The sequence below is a fragment of the Globicephala melas genome, chromosome 9 (genome assembly GCF_963455315.2).
Source record: "Globicephala melas chromosome 9, mGloMel1.2, whole genome shotgun sequence".
NCBI classification, from domain to species: domain Eukaryota; kingdom Metazoa; phylum Chordata; class Mammalia; order Artiodactyla; family Delphinidae; genus Globicephala; species Globicephala melas.
Window position 1 is genome coordinate 96,345,163 of NC_083322.1, and position 16,809 is coordinate 96,361,971.

A 16,809-nucleotide genomic window follows, 5' to 3' on the forward strand; every position below is an offset into this window, starting at 1 on the left:
GCCTGTTGATGTTAGTTATATGCAGTTGGTGGAAGATGTTGAGTTCACCTTTCTCCTTAATCATTTTCTGCCTGCTGGATCTGTCATTTTCTGTCCATTTCTGAGAGGGGGGTGTTGAAGTCTTCAGCTGTAATCGTGGATTCATCTGTTTCTCCCCGTAGTTCTGTCTTTAAAGTCGGTTTCTTGTAGACAGCATATACTTGTGTCTTGAATTTTTTATCCAGTCTGACAGTTTTTGTCTTTTAATTGGTATATTCAGACGATTCACATTTAAAGTGATTATTGACATAGTTGGATTAATATTTACTGTATTTGTAATTGTTTTCTCTTTGTTGCTCTTGTTCTTTGTTTTGTCTTCTACTCTATTTCTGCTTTATCTGGTTTTATTTGAGCATTTTTATAATTCCGTTGTTTCTCCTTTCTTAACATGTTAATGATACTTCTTGTTATTTTGTTTTTTATTATTTTATTTATTTTATTTTTGGCTCCTTTGGGTCTTCGTTGCTGCCTACGGGCTTTTCTTTAGTTGGGGCGAGCAGGGGATACTCTTTGTTGCGGTGCGTGGGCGTCTCATTATGGTGGCTTCTCTTTTATTTATTTATTTATTTATTATACAGCAGGTTTTATTAGTTCTCTGTTTTATACATATTAGTGCATATATGTCAATCCCAATCTCCCAGTTCATCCCACCACCACCACCACCACCATCCATGCCCCCGCTTTCCCCACTTGGTGTCCATATGTTTGTTCTCTACACCTGTGTCTATTTCTGCCTTGCAAACTCATTCATCTGTACCATTTTTCTAGATTCCACATATGCGTATATGCGTTAATGTACGATATTTGTTTTTCTCTTTCTGACTTATTCCACTCTGTATGACAGTCTCTAGGTCCATCCACGTCTCTGCAGATGACCGAATTTCGTTCCTTTTTATGGCTGAGTAATATTCCTTTGTGTATATATATATATGTACCACATCTTCTTTACCCATTCATTTGTTGATGGGCATTTAGGTTGTTTCCATGACCTGGCTATTGTAAATAGTGCTGCAATGAACAGTGGGGTGCATATGGTTTTTTTTTAGTTATGTTTTTCTCTGGGTATATGCCCAGTAGTGGTATTGCTGGGTCATATGGTAGTTCTATTTGTAGTTTTTTAAGGAACCTCCATACTGTTCTCCATAGTGGCTGTATCAATTTACATTCCCACCAGCAGTGCAAGAGGGTTCCCTGTTCTCCACACCCTCTTCAGCATTTGTTGTTTGTAGATGTTCTGATGATGCCCATTTTAACTGGTGTGAGGTGATACCTTATTGTAGTTTTGATTTGCATTTCTCTAATGATTAGTGATGTTGAGCATCTTTTCATGTGTTTGTTGGCCATCTGTATGTCTTCTTTGGAGAAATGTCTACTTAGGTCTTCTGTCCACTTTTTTTTTTTTTTTTTTGGTGGTACGCGGGCCTCTCACTGTTGTGGCCTCTCCTGTTGCGGAGCACGGGCTCCGGATGCGCAGGCTTAGCGGCCATGGCTCACGGGCCTAGCTGCTCCGCAGCATGTGGGATCTTCCCGGACCGGGGCACAAACCTGTGTCCCCTGCATCGGCAGGCGGACTCTCAACCACTGCGCCACCAGGGAAGCCCCTGCCCACTTTTTGATTGGGTTGTTTGTTGTTTTAATATTGAGCTGCATGAGCTGTTTATATATTTTGGAGATTAATCCTTTGTCAGTTGAGTTGTTTGTAAATATTTTCTCCCATTCTGAGGATTGTCTTTTCATCTTGTTTACAGTTTCCTTGGCTGTGCAAAAGCTTTTAAGGTTCATTAGGTCCCATTTGTTTATTTTTGTTTTTATTTCCATTACTCCAGGAGGTGGGTCAAAAAAGATCTTGCTGTGATTTATGTCACAGAGTGTTCTTCCTATGTTTTCCTCTAAGAGTTTTATAGTGCCCAGTCTTACATTTAGATCTGTAATCCATTTTGAGTTTATTTTTGTGTATGGTGTTAGGGAGTGTTCTGATTTCATTCTTTTACATGTAGCTGTCCAGTTTTCCCCACACCATTTATTGAAGATACTGTCTTTTCTCCATTGTATATCCTTGCCTCCTTTGTCGTAGATTAGTTGACCATAGGTGCGTGGGTTTATCTCTGGGCTTTCTATCCTGTTCCATTGTTCTATATTTCTGTTTTTGTGCCAGTACCATATTGTCTTGATGTCTGTAGCTTTGTAGTATAGTCTGAAGTCAGGGAGTCTGATTCCTCCAGCTCCATTTTTTTTCCTCGAGACTGCTTTGGCTATTCGGGGTCTTCTGTGTCTCCATACAAATTTTAAGATTTTTTGTTCTAATTCTGTAAAAAATGCTGTTGGTAATTTGCTAGGGATTGCATTGAATCTGTAGATTGCTTTGGGTAGTATGGTCATTTTCACAATGTTGATTCTTCCAATCCACAAACATGGTATATCTTCCCATCTGTTTGTGTCATCTTTGATTTCTTTCATCAGTGTCTTATAGTTTTCCGAGTACAGGTCTCTTACCTCTTTAGGTAGGTTTATTCCTAGGTATTTTATTCTTTTTGTTGCAGTGGTGAATGGGATTCTTTCCTTAATTTCTCTTTCTGATCTTTCGTTGTTAGTGTATAGGAATGCAAGAGATATCTGTGCATTAATTTTGTATCCTGCAGCTTTACCAGATTCATTGATTAGCTCTAGTAGTTTTCTGATGGCATCTTTGGGATTATCTGTGTATAATATCATGGCATTTGCAAACAGTGGCAAGTTTTCCTTCTTCTTTTCCAATTAGTATTCCTTCCTTTTATTTCTTTTTTTTCTCTGATTGCCGTGGCTAGGACTTCCAAACCATGTTGAATAATAGTGGCGAGAGTGGACATCCTTGTCTTGTTCCTGAACTTAGAGGAAATGCTTTCAGCTTTTCACCATTGAGAATGATGTTTGCTGTGGGTTTGTTGTATGTGGCCTTTATTATGTTGAGGTAGGTTCCCTCTGTGCCCACTTTCTGGAGAGTTTTTATCATGAATGGGTGTTGAATTTTGTCAAAAGCTTTTCTGCATCTATTGAGATGATCATATGGTTTTTATTCTTTAGTTTGTTAATATGGTGTATCACATTGATTGATTTGCATATATTGAAGAATCCTTGCATCTCTGGGATAAATCTCAGTAGATCATGGTGTATGAGGCTTTTAATGTGTTGTTGGATTCTGTTTGCTAGTATTTTTTTGAGAATTTTTGCATCTATATTCATCAGTGATATTGGTCTGTAATTTTCTTTTTTTGTAGTATCTTTGTCTGGTTTTGGTATCAGGGTGATGATGGCCTTGTAGAATGAGTTTGGGAGTATTCCTTCTTCTGTAATTTTTTGGGAGAGTTTGAGAAGGATGGGTATTAGCTCTTCTCTAAATGTTTGATAGAATTCACCTCTGAAGCCATCTGGTCCAGAATTTCTGTTTGTTGGAAGATTTTTAATCACAGTTCCAACTCCGTAACTTGTGATTGGTCTGTTCATACTTTTTGTTTCTTCTGGTTCAGTCTTGGAAGGTTATACCTTTGTAAGAATTTGTCCATTTCTTCCAGGCTGTCCATTTTATTGGTGTAGAGCTGCTTGTAGTAGTCTCTTAAGATCCTTTGTATTTCTGCAGTGTCCATGGTAACTTTTCTGTTTTCATTGCTAATTTTATTGATTTGAGTCCTTCCCTCTTTTTCTTGATGAGTCTGGCTAAAGGTTTATCAATTTTGTTTATCTTCTCAAAGAACCAGCTTTTAGTTTTATTGATCTTTGCTGTTGTTTTCTTTGTTTCTATTTCATTTATTTCTGCTCTGATCTTTATGATTTCTTTCCTTCTACTAACTTTGGGTTTTGTTTGTTCTTCTTTCTCTAGTTCCTTTAGGTGTAAGTTTAGATTGTTTGAGATTTTTCTTGTTTCCTGAGGGAGGCTTGTATTGCTATAAACTTCCCTCTTAGAACCGCTTTTGCTGCATCCCATAGGTTTTGGATCGTCATGTTTTCATTGTAATTTGTCTCTAGGTATGTTTTGGTTTCCTCTTTGATTTCTTCAGTGATGTCTTGGTTATTTAATAATGTATTGTTTAGCCTCCATGTGTTTGTGTTCTTTACGTTTTTTCCCCTGTAATTGATTTCTAATCTCATAGCGTTGTGGTCGGAAAAGATGCTTGATATGATTTCAATTTTCCTAAATTTACTGAGGCTTGATTTGTGACCCAAGATGTGATCTGTCCTGGATAATGTTCCGTGTGCACTTGAGAAGAAAGTGTAATCTACTGTTTTTGGATGGAATGTCCTATAAAATAGCAATTAAGTCTATCTGATCTACTGTGTCTTTTAAAGCTTGTGTTTCCTTATTAACTTTCTGTCTGGATGATCTTTCCATTGGTGTAAGTGAGGTGTTAAAGTCCCCCACTATTATTGTGTTACTGTCGATTTCCTCTTTTATAGCTGTTAGCATTTGACTTATGTATTGAGGTGCTTCTGTGTTGGGTGCATATATATTTATAATTGTTATATCTTCTTCTTGGATTGATCCCTTGATCATTATATAGTGTCCGTCCTTGTCTCTTTTTTTTTTTTGCAGTACGCGGGCTTCTCACTGTTGTGGCCTCTCCTGTTGCGGAGCACAGGCTCTGGACGCGCAGGCTCCAGATGCGCAGGCCCAGTGGCCATGGCCCACGGACCCAGCCGTTCCGCGGCATGTGGGATTCTCCCAGACTGGGGCACGAACCCACGTCCCCTGCATCGGCAGGTGGACTCCCAACCACTGCGCCACCAGGGAAGCCCCTTCCTTGTCTCTTGTAACATTCTTTATTTTAAAGTCTATTTTATCTGATATGAGCATTGCTACTCCAGCTTTTTTTAAATTTCCATTTGCATGGAATATCTTTTTCCATCCCCTCACTTTCAGTCTGTATGTATCCCTAGGTCTGAAGTGGGTCTCTGGTAGACAGCATATATATGGGTTTTGTATTTGTATCCATTCAGCGAGCCTGTGTCTTTTGGTTGGAGCATTTAATCCATTCACATTTAAGGTAATTGATATGTATGTTCCTATTACCATTTTCTTAATTGTTATGGGTTTATTTTTCTAGGTCCTTTTCTTCTCTTGTGTTTCCCACTCAGAGAAGTTCCTTTAGCATTTGTTGTAGAGCTGGTTTGTTGGTGCTGAATTCTCTTAGCTTTTGCTTGTCTGTAAAGCTTTTGATTTCTCTGTTGAATCTGAATGAGATCCTTGCTGGGTAGAGTAATATTGGTTGTAGGTTCTTCCCTTTCATCACTTTAAATATATCATGCCACTCCCTTCTGGCTTGTAGAGTTTCTGCTGAGAAATCAGCTGTTAACCTTATGGGAGTTCCCTTGTACGTTATTTGTTGTTTTTCCCTTGTTGTTTTTAATAATTTTTCTTTGTCTTTAATTTTTGTCAACTTGATTACTATGTATTTCGGTGTGTTTGCCCTTGGGTTTATCCTGCCTGGGACTCTCTGTGCTTCCTGGACTTGGGTGGCTATTTCCTTTCCCATGTTAGGGAAGTTTTCGACTATAATCTCTTCAAATATTTTCTCGGGTCCTTACTCTCTCTCTCCTTCTCCTGGGACCCTATAATGCGAATGTTGGTGCGTTTAATGTTGTCCCAGAGGTCTCTTAGGCTGTCTTCATTTCTTTTCATTCTTTTTTCTTTGTTATCTTCCATGGCAGTGAATTCCACCATTCTGTCTTCCAGGTCACTTATCTGTTCTTCCGCCTCAGTTATTCTGCTATTGATTCCTTCTAGTGTATTTTTCATTTCAGTTATTGTGTTCTTCATATCTGTTTGTTTGTTCTTTAATTCTTCTAGGTCTTTGTTAAACATTTCTTGCATCTTCTCGATCTTTGCCTCCATTCTTTTTCTGAGGTCCTGGATCATCTTCACTATCATTATTCTGAATTCTTTTTCTGGAAGGTTGCCTATCTCCACTTCATTTAGTTGTTTTTATGGGGTTTTATCTTGTTTCTTCGTCTGGTACGTAGCTCTCTACCTTTTCATTTTGTCTGTCTTTCTGTGAATGTGGTTTTCGTTCCACAGGCTGCAGGATTGTAGTTCTTGCTCCTGCTGTCTGCCCTCTGGTGGATGAGGCTATCTAAGAGGCTTGTGCAAGTTTCCTGATGCGAGGGGCTGGTGGTGGGTAGAGTTGGGTGTTGCTCTGGTGGGCAGAGCTCAGTAAAACTTTAATCCACTTGTCTGCTGATAGGCGGGTCTGAGTTCCCTCCCTGTTGGTTGTTTGTCCTGAGGTGACCCAGCACTGGTGCCTGCAGACTCTTTGGTGGGGCTAATGGCAGACTCTGGGAGGGCTCATGCCAAGGAGCACTTCCCAGAACTTCTGCTGCCAGTGTCCTTGTCCCTGCAGTGAGCCACAGCTACCCCCTGCCTCTGCAGGAGACCCTCCAACACTGGCAGGTAGGTCTGGTTCAGTCTCCTATGGGGTCACTCCTCCTTCCCCTGGGTCCCAGTGCACACACTACTTTGTGTGTGCCCTCCAAGAGTGGAGTCTCTGTTTCCCCCAGTCCTGTCGAAGTCCTGCAATCAAATTCCTCTAGCCTTCAAGGTCTGATTCTCTGGGAATTCCACCTCCCATTGCTGGATCCCCAGGTTGGGAAGCCTGACGTGGAGCTCAGAACCTTCACTCCAGTGGGTGGTCTTCTGTGGCATAAGTGTTCTCCGGTTTGTGAGTCACCCACCCAGCGGTTATGAGATTTGATTTTATTGTGATTGCGCCCCTCCTACCATCTCATTGCAGCTTCTCCTTCGTCTTTGGTTGTGGGGTATCTTGTTTGGTGAGTTCCAGTGTCTTCCTGTCGATGATTTTTCAGCAGTTAGTTGTGATTCCGGTGCTCTCACAAGAGGGAGTGAGCGCATGTCCTTCTACTCCACCATCTTGAACCCTGTGGCCCTCAATTATACTTCTTTATGAATATTTTTAGTGGTTGCCCTAGGGTTTGCAATTTACATTTACAACTAATCTTAATCCGTTTTCCAGTAACGCTCCATTGCTTCACAGGTAGTGCATGCACCTTATAACCAAATTATAATTGCCCAGTACATCTTGCTACTTTTCTTTTGAACAGACTGTTACCTGTTAGATCAATTACAATAAGTAAAGTCGAAGGTATTATTTTACTTTCATTTATTTCTTCTCACATGTTTTTTCCTTGATGTAGATCAATTTCTGACCAAATCATTTTCCTTCTCTCTGAATAAATTCTCTTAACATTTCCTGCCTGGTAATCATGAAGTCTCCCCATTTTTGTTTGCCTGAGAAAGACTTTAGCTCTCCTTCACTTTTGAAGGACAGTTCCACCAGATGCAGCATTGTAGGTTGGTGGGGTTTTCTTTCAGCACTGAGTGTTTCGCTCTTCTCGTGCTTGCGTGGTTTCTGAAGAGAAGTTTGATATCGTCATCACCCCGGCTTCTCTGTAGGTAAGGTGCCATTTGGTGTTTTCCTGTTGCTTACTTCAGGCTTTTCTCTTGGTCTTTGATTTTTTTGCAATTTGAATAGGATTTGTCTAGGTGTAGTTTTTGGTTTGGTTTTGCTGTTTGTCCTGCTTGGTGTCCTCTAGCTTCCTGGGTCTGTGGTCTGGTGTCTGGCGTTGAGGAAGTTCGTAGCCATTATTGCTTCACGCGTTCTTGGGTTTCTTTCTCCCCTTCTTTTCCTGGTAGTCCCACCACACATTTGTTATACCTTTCGTAATTTTCTATTGTTGGATATTCTGTTCCTTTTTTTGGGTTTGTTTTTTCCCTTCTTTTCTTTTTTCTATTTCCTTTTCAGTTTGGGGAGTTTTTACTGACATATCTCCGAGCTGTGTCCATCTACTGGTGAACGAATCAAAAGCATTCTTCATTTCTGTTGTAATGTTTTTGGTTTTTAACATTTCCCATTGATTTTTTTTCCTTAGAATATCCATCTCTTTGCGGACATCACCGATCAGTTCTTGCATCATGTTCACTTTATTAGAGCCCTTAGCATGTTAATCGTAGTTGTTTTAAATTCCTGGTCGGATAATTCCAAAATCTCTGCCGTATCTGAGTCTGGTTCTGATGCTTGCCCTGTATGTTCAGTGTTCTTTGCCTATTACCATGCCTTATAATTTTTTGTTGGAAGCTGGGTATGGTGATTCAGGTAAAAGGAGCTGAGGTAAAGAGGCCTTCCTGCCTGGCCCCCAGAGTTTTGTCTCAAGCTTGTCCGTGCCCATGTCCAGCCCTTGGTCAGTCGCCTTCCAGTGCGCCTCCCAGGCCGGCTCCTGTGGCTTCTCCCTGGGGGCTGTGATTCTCTGTCCCCCGTTGCTCTCTCCAGTTTTGGGGGCAGCAGTTTGCCCTGTGACCTTGTCCTCTAATGGATCTGAGAAGACATGTTGATTTTTCAGTTTGTTCAGCTCTTTTCTTGTGAGGACAGGAGTGATGACGTCGAACTGGAGACAGGAAGTCTGTTGTCACCCCGTTAACAGCGACCTTAAACATTCGAGTTAGTGAGAGGATGAGAAATGTTGGCTGTAAGAGAAATCAGTAACCCATTAGATCACATTTAAAAACTGTGTTAGTTGGTGGAGATGTGACGTGAACACAGCTGACGCAGCACTGCGACTGCCCCACACTCGGGGCCCTTTTCATTGAGGTTTGTTAGCCAGGTGCTTCATGGCCTCGTGTCACTTCATTTCTCTGTGCTCATCACTCGGCTGCCTGGCCCTTCGTGACTTAACACGTTTACTTTTAGCAGGTTGTGCAGAACCGTTGTTTTCAGTTTCCGACCATGACCCGGAAACACAAGCCATCCTTGTCTGTCCTTTCATTTATTTTTCATTTTTATTTTTATCTTTTGGTCACACCATGCGCCTTGTGGGATCTTAGTTCCCCTATCAGAGATTGAACCAGGGCCCCCTGCAGTGGAAGCCTGGAGTCTTAACCACTGGCCTGCCAGGGAAGTCCCTTGTCTGTCCTTTTCGAATCCAGAGTCCACCAAACTAATTTTGAGGTGTCCTTTACAGGACTTTGATGACAACATTGATGCAGTCTGGTGGGAAGTGTGGGAGTGTTCTCCTCAGCCGGTAGAGATTTTGCTAAAAACTTGCAGCACGCCGCCTTGAGGAGGCCCCCACCGTGAGCCGGGGCGGCGGCCAGGGGGCCTGGTGGTGGGGATGCGCGAGGCTCTCGCAGTGCTCTGCTGGCACGTGGTGGTGTTGGCTCATCTTCCCCTTCTCATGGCACGTTCTCTCTCCACTTTCTCTCAGTACTTAGGTCAGTTAACATCCATCCCAGGATACCTGAATCCCTCCAGTAGGACTGAAATCCTGCATTACATAGACAATGCAAAGGTAACCCCATCTGCCTGACTCTGTCCTCCTAACCCTCAGCCTGCTCCACCTCCCAGCCCTGACCTCTGACCCTCCGCCCGCTCCACCTCCCAGCCCTGACCTCTGACCCTCCGCCCGCTCCACCTCCCAGCCCTGACCTCTGACCCTCAGCCCGCTCCACCTCCCAGCCCTGACCTCTGACCCTCAATTTGCTCCACCTCCTAACCCCAAGCTCTGACCCTTGTTCTCTGACACCAGCTCTTGGCCCTCTGACCTTGGGCCTTCATGGCCGTGAGGGATGACCCAGTCCCATCATGTTAAGGGTGCACTTGGCCCTCGGCTATCAAGACTGTTCCTCAGTCTGAACATGAACTTTATTCTCCAGACTTGCTCCTGGTGGTTCTGGGCTGTTTCACAATTCACGTTTTCGAGATATCCAAACCACATGCCACAGGTCTGAGTCTAAGGGCGGTTCCAGAAGGACGCCCCACGTGGTCTGAACACAGCAGTGCCCTGGGGCGAACATGGCTGCACTCTGCTCATGAGTCAGCACTGGCTGTGTGGGCTGCGTGCGCCACACACGGTGCGGGGTCCCGGGGGAGCCCGTGGCCGGGCCCTGTGTTTCTGATGCCGTGTGCTTCCTTCCAGAGAGCCCACCAGCTCCCCGGACACCTGACCCAGGAGCATGACGCTGTGATCAGCCTGTCTGCCTACAACGTCAAGCTGGCCTGGAGGGACGGGGAGGACACCATCCTCAGGGTCCCCATCCATGACATCGCCGCCGTGTCCTACGTGCGGGATGACGCCTCACACCTGGTGGTCCTAAAGACAGGTATGGACCTGGGGAGTGGGGTCAGGAGGGTCCTTGGCAGGTGCCGACCACACCTCTGTCGTGAGGAGTGAGTCCGTGGATTTCACGGAGCTCTGGAGACAGTTTCTACAGCGCTGGGTCAGCCACTGCTGCCCGCTGTGCCTGAGAGAAGCCCTCTGTCCAGAGAAGGGCAGTGACCCAGGAGGCTGTGAGGAACAGGTGCTGAGCTCAGCCACTGTCACTCAGCGTGGCCCCCGTCCGGGATGCTGACGTGGCCTCTGACACCCAGGCCTGGTAGAGCCCTGAGCGCAGGTGGCCCCACAGGGTGAGGGTGGGCCTCAGCTCAGCCCAGTCAGCATTCGGCCCCTGCCTTTGGCCAGGCAGTCTTCCCAAAGCGGGGGGGAGCAAAGATGAGACCAGACCAGCAAGGAGCTGTCTGCGAGACGTTCTCAGTGTGTCCGTGTAGGAGAATCAGAGAGAACCTTAAACCAGCCGTCAGCTCCCCTCGCCCAGCCCACTCCTCTCACCTGGCGATGAGGGTGCAGCGCCGCCTTACTTGGCACTGCCGGACAGGCTGCCCGGCAGGTCCAGAGCCCCGGCCTAAGTCCCCGAGAAATGAGGAGAGAAATCACAGTTTCACACATGCCGTGCCCTTCCCGGCGGGCAGTTCTCAGGTTGTCGCTGCAGCACGGACGCCGTCCTGGGCTCCTTTAGGCATTGGCGGGAGCTGGGTTGAGCCCCGGAGCTGCTCATTTCCAAAGGGCCGGTGGTGGGGCATGAGGGTGGCCCGCTGGACCGGCCTGGGTCGCACGCTGTGCTTCCTGCAGTGCAGAGTTGTATTTCTGCTTGAGGTCGTTAGTTCACGGGGATCCGAGGGCTTTTTAAAAGCCAGGGCCCTGGTGAGCTTTTTCATTACTGACTCCTCGAGCTTCAAGGAGGTTCCCGTGCAAGGGCCCGTGAATCCGGTGGGGATGCTGCGGGTCCGTGTGCACAGGTAACTGGAGCGGTTTGTGCAGGTGGCTGCCGGGATTCCTACAGCCCCTCTCCTCTGTGTGGCTGTGGCTCAGCGTCCCCTCCGCAGCGTCACACACAGCACACACACACACTCACACTCCCCACACATGCTTGTAACACCCATGTACATCCTCGCACTCACTCGCATGCACTCACGGGTCCCACACACTCACACATTCTCACTCATACTCGCTAGTTCACACGCACACGCACACACACCGCTGCTCTGTCATGCTGCACTGTGGAGCGAGGTCCCCTCTGTGCTCTGCTTGTTCCTCATTTCCCCGTATTGTGTTCAGTGAGCAGCTACCGTTTAATGACAGGCATTATTTTAGGTTGAACAACATGAAGCTGCATTTTAATCTACAAAAATGACAATTGAAGGTGGCTCAAACTAGTAGAAAGCATGTGACATGAACGATCTCGTTTAATCTCCACAGTAAACCTGTCAGGAGGATTCTGTTTACTTCCACTGCTGCTGCTGGACTAACTGGGAGCAGATGGTCACCCGGTGGGTGGGTGGTGGCCGGCTGGTTGAGGAACTGGCTGTGTAACTGCTTCCACCAGCGCTGCCCAGCGCCGTGGTAGCTGCCGTGCCCTGCCAGGGGACTGTCGCCGTAGGAGGCCTGAGGTCTGGGGCCTCCCTAGGGACCGAGCAATGAGGAGAGCACTCTGGCTGCGGGCCTACCGGCGTTTGGGCCGGTAGGAGGGGAGCCGGCCCCTGGGTTTCTTGTGTCCAGGACATTTCTCAGCGTTAACCATAGAGCAGAGTGCTAGGAAAACAGGTAACCGAGTTATTTCTAAGACTCCATAGGAGAAACTTCCCAAAAGATGAAAACCAGGGCCCTGGGCTTTGAGAGCTTTCAAGTTAAAGGAAGAGAATGAATTCCGTGTCCTGGAGCGGCCTCCTCATTCTAGCAGATGGCCCTGAAGGGAAGCCTCCAGACTGGGGGCCTCCTGGTCTCTCAGAGGCTCCTGTGCCCGTCAGGCGCGCTGTGTGTGAAGTGATGCACGTGGCCGTCCTCAGCACAGGTGCCGGCAGTGGTAGCTAACGCTAAGCGCCTACTACCCGCAGGCCGTCTGTGTGCCTCCTTCAACCCGGGCTCTGCTGGCATTTGGGACAACATGGGGTCAGGGGTAGGGGTCAGGTCTGGCTGCAGGCAGAGCTCCGAGGACATGGAGACATCTCGTTAAAGGATGTTTCTGTGGATGTAGGAGAGTGGACAGTGGATCTGAACCGGGACCTGTGGGGACAGCCTGTAGGACTGTGGCTGGATGCAGCTGGGGGACTGAAGTGGGCTTGCTTTGCGTGGCTTTGGAGCCACATGCCTGCTTCCTTGAGAGCTGCCATGGGTGCGAGCCACAAAGCTACTAAAAATGTTCTAAAAAAGTAGAACGGAACAAGTGAAATCAACGTTACTGATGTATTTCATTTAGCTCTTTATGTCCAGACATCATGTCAGCGAGGTCAGGGTAACAGTCGCTAGTGAGCGCTCACGCAGTCTTTTTTGTCCTGAGACCTTGTGGGTAGTTTCCACTTCGTGTAGCGCTCAGCACCTGTGGCCCGTGGGTCTGTGGGACGGTGCAGTCCGGGGTCTAACCGTGGGATTCATGGGGCTCAGCCTCCACACAGGGTGCGGCCAGCCCTGCCCCTCAGAGCCCTGGTCTTTGCAGGCCCATCCACCCCAAGCATGGCTGTTCCTGGTTGGGTTCCCGTCTCTCAGCTGTGTCTGAGCTTCGGGTGGTCTCCCTCCTGGGTGGGCTCGCGCTGAGCTACCCCGGCATCAGGGGAGCTCAAGCCTTCACCTCCACTTCCTGCTCCCAGGTGTGTCTGAGCATCTGCTCAGACAGGCCTGGAGCCCTGTTCCTGTAGAAGCTTCCCTGGGCCCCAGGCCCCCCTTCCCACTTCAGGAATTCCCCCTCGCGTCCCACAAGACCTTATGTGTGAGGAGGCGGTGTGTAGTGTTAGGAACACAGGCGGGGGCTCTCACGTCTAGATCCCTACCTGGCTTCTGCCCCTCACGCACCCTCGGGCCTGGCGCTCTGCCCCCTGTGCCTCGTTTCCCCATCTCTTGTCAGGATTGTATATTAACCTTGTCACTAGAACCCTGTGAATGCTTTCTTTTGTGTAGATCAAAAGCAGCTGAATATTAGCAGTTTCATATCTCAGCCAAAGATATTCGCACTGTCTTTGGCAAAGATGCTGGAAGGTCATGTAAGGTGATGGCTTTGAGTGGGCAGTGGCAGGGGAGTGAGGATGGGAGGGTGCTCTTGTGAAGGGAAGGTGACGATGGGGGTGTGCCTGGCTCGGCCTGTTCTCACCTGAGTCAGGTAGGGGCTGCCCAGAGCCTGCTGTTGAGCTCCCACACCTGCCCTAACCTGCCACGGTGTTGACTTTCCAGCCCAGGACCCCGGCATCTCCCCCAGCCAGAGTTTGTGTGCAGAAAGTTCCAGAGGCCTCACCGCAGGCTCCCTGTCAGAGAGTGGAGTGGGGCCTGTGGAGGCATGCTGCCTGGTGATCCTGGCCGTGGAGAGCAAGGTGAGCAGGGTTGGCAGCTGGTACCCAGGCCCTGCCCATGGCCTGCCCATCCCCCCCATATCCTGACCCAGCCCCACCTACAGCTTGCCCAGGCTCCACCCACACCAGAGCCAGCCCCGCCTATATCCTGATCCAGCCCCGCGTACCACCTGACCCAGGTCCCACCCCAGGTCCCACTGGCTCCCAGTCTGCTGGTTTGTTCTTCTCTTGGTGGGCCTCACCGCCCCCTTCCTCCATGCTGACGGGGGCCGTGGTCTGTACCCCAAGCTGTGCCCTTGGGGAAGACGCTTGGGAGTGGGGAGTTGGGGCTTGGGGCCCCAGCCTCGGGGAGCCCCTTGATACCCTTCTGTTAAGCTTTCACATTTGTGAGCCCAAAGCAGGGCCGCCCCACCTTAGGTGGCCTCTGATCAGCATCCCTCCTCCCCAGCCCTGCCCACCTGCCAGCTGGGAAGTTCTTCCTCATGGGGCCGCCTCACTGGCCTGTCCCCACCGGAAGCTCCTGCACACACTGTCCCATGTCCCAGGGGCAGAGCCGCCCCAGATGGGACGCTGCGTTAACGGCACACGCGTGAAACACTTGTGCGGTGTCAGGAGTGCCGTCCGTGTGACCTGGCACGGGTGCTGTTCCCTCCCTGCCCCGTTCCCTCCCTGCCCCTTTCCCGTGGCTGGGACAGGAGTGGGGAAACGGTGCTGGCTGGAAGCGCAGTGGAGGAGGAGGGCCGGCAGCTGACGCACTTGCGGGTCCAGCCAGCTTCCTGGGTGTGGGCTGGTGTCCTTGCGGCGCCGTTGGGCAGTGGGAGGCGTCAGGCCCTCGGTGCAGGTGTTTGTTCTGCGTCTGAGGTGTCGAACGCCCGGAAGCGGCCCAGGAAGCCTCCGCATTGTCCTCCGTTGGCAGGTCGCCGCAGAAGAGCTGTGCTCCCTGCTCGGCCAGGTCTTCCAGATCGTGTACACGGAGTCCACCATCGACTTCCTGGACAGAGCCATATTTGACGGGGCCTCGACACCCACCCACCACCTGTCCCTTCACAGTGGTACGTGAGCAGGAGGGCCCCGCCGCCCCTTCCCACCGGGGCTCACTCTGCCGCGAGCTCTTCCCAGGACAACACCCGGGCAGCCTTGTTGTGCGGTGGCCCTGTGGCCACCGTCCCGGGGGGTTTGAGCCGACGCCCTTTGTTCCCAGACTTCACTGTTCGTGTTAATCTGCAAGTTTAATCAAGGCACACGTGTTCCCCCCGCTCCCTGCTTTAGGCCACCTGGTGGCTTCCTGCGTAACGTTGGGGGCCAGGAACACTTTTTCTGGAACCACGCCTGGCCAAAGTCACTTTACCAAACTTAGAACCCAGGGCCGGGCGGGGCTCCCAGCGCTGGGGCTGAGAGTGGGTATGGGGCCCCTTCCAAGACGAGGCCTGCCCGGGGCGGGGTGGGGGGCAGTGGCAGGAAGAGCAAGGGGCCCGAAGGCGGTGTAGCCGGACCAGCGCTCAGAGCCGCTTCCTCCGTGTGGGCACCTGGGGAGCGTTTTCCGGAATCTGTGAGCACGCACAAGATGCGTCATTTGCGTGGGAGCCCACTTGAGCTCAGTCTTCTAAGCACCAAGAGCATCCACTTCTCAAATGCTTAGTATACCGAGGACCCGTGGCTTCTGTCAGTCAGGTGAACGGAGAGAGAGGTATTGGAGGCAGCGCAGCGGTAGCCTCCGTGGCAGGCAGCCTCTGGTCTTTCTGTGGAGAGTCCAGCCCTGCGCGCCCCCGGCGGCTCACGTGTCTCCACGAACAGCGCAGAACCCTTTGCGTGCTGACGAAGCTGAGGGCGCTTTCTGAGGAAGGGCTGGCTCTCTCACCTTCTCCTTGTCTCGCCGTTCATGCTGGAGCCGCCCCAGCACTGCAGAGACAGCCCGGCGAGGCCGGCAGCCTGTCCGCACGGGCAGGTGGGGAGGTTGAGGCCCAGAGGCCCGCGGCTTCCGCAGTGGGTAGCAGGTGGTTCATTGAGCTCTATTTAAACGTTCAGCATTGAGATTTCCAATAGTGGTTTTTTTGGAATAAGCTTTTTTACTAAAAAGTACACAGATCGTAATTATACCATTAAATGAGTTTTCACGAAGTAAACACAGGATGTTCAGCCTACCCGCGTGGGCTTCCTTCCTGCCGGCCTTCTCTCTGCGTGGGTGTCTTTTGTCCCCCAGCCCTCAGGTCTCCCTCTGGGGTCCAGGCACACCCGCACTCACACCACGTGTGCCCATGCACCCATCACATACATCACACACACAGCACACGTACGTACGTCACGTCACACGCGTGCACACACTCCACACAGCACACACGCTCACATCCTCACAGACACTTCACGCACACGAGCGTGCACACTAGACGCTCACAGCACACGCACTCCCCGTGCGCACACACTCTCAGACACGCGTCCTCTGCTGGTTTCTGCCTCAGGCCTTCCTTGCCGGGTCAGTTCTCTCCTGCTGCTGTGACAGGTCACCACGACTGAGCAGCTTCAGCCACACAGACTTACTGTCTCTCACGGTTCTGTAGGTTCGAGTCCACCGTGGGCCTCACTGGCTCAAATCAGGGTGCGGGCCAGCGGCCTTCCTCCTGAGACTCCGGGGAGAAGCTGCTTCCTGCCTTTTCCAGCTTCCCGCGGCCTTCCTCCCTCCACGGTCACAGCCATGGTGGCATCTCTGACCTCCTGTTGTTGCGGCTCCGTCCGGCCCCTCCCCGTCCACACCAGAGGGCCCAGGGCACACGTCGAGCCCCCTCAGATAGCCCAGGGCATCTTCCTGTCTCAGGGTCAGCTGCCCAGCAACCTCCAGCCCCGTTGCCACGTCACCTGGCATGTGCACCTGGGGTTTGGACGGGGGCATCTTGGGGCCATTATTGTGCTCACTGCACACTCCCCTCCTACTGCCAGAAACGTCCTCTTTCTCTCCCTGTCCCCTCCCCACTCCCACGTTTTCTGATCCCTTTTCTCTTAAAGCTTCGCTTGCTGGGTGTGATGGTGCCTCGGCGTCCCTTCTCGTCTGTGTCACACGGACCTTAGGTCATCTCTTTGGTGTTGCCCAAGTAGCTGCTGTGTACCAGGTCCTTTGCTGGTCTGAGGG

At 49.8% G+C, this 16,809-nt stretch overlaps 1 protein-coding gene across 3 annotated transcripts in view; it reads left to right on the plus strand.

The window, feature by feature from the left end:
• CCM2 (CCM2 scaffold protein) overlaps positions 1–16,809 on the plus strand; it is a 58,487-nt gene that overhangs the window by 38,247 nt on the left and 3,431 nt on the right. For all 3 annotated transcript variants that reach the window (XM_070046269.1, XM_070046268.1, XM_030871257.3), the window contains 4 exons: positions 9,283–9,366; positions 9,994–10,177; positions 13,573–13,709; positions 14,605–14,740. In XM_070046269.1, the coding sequence (XP_069902370.1) occupies positions 9,283–9,366; positions 9,994–10,177; positions 13,573–13,709; positions 14,605–14,740 (541 nt within the window). The remainder of the gene's footprint in view (positions 1–9,282; positions 9,367–9,993; positions 10,178–13,572; positions 13,710–14,604; positions 14,741–16,809) is intronic.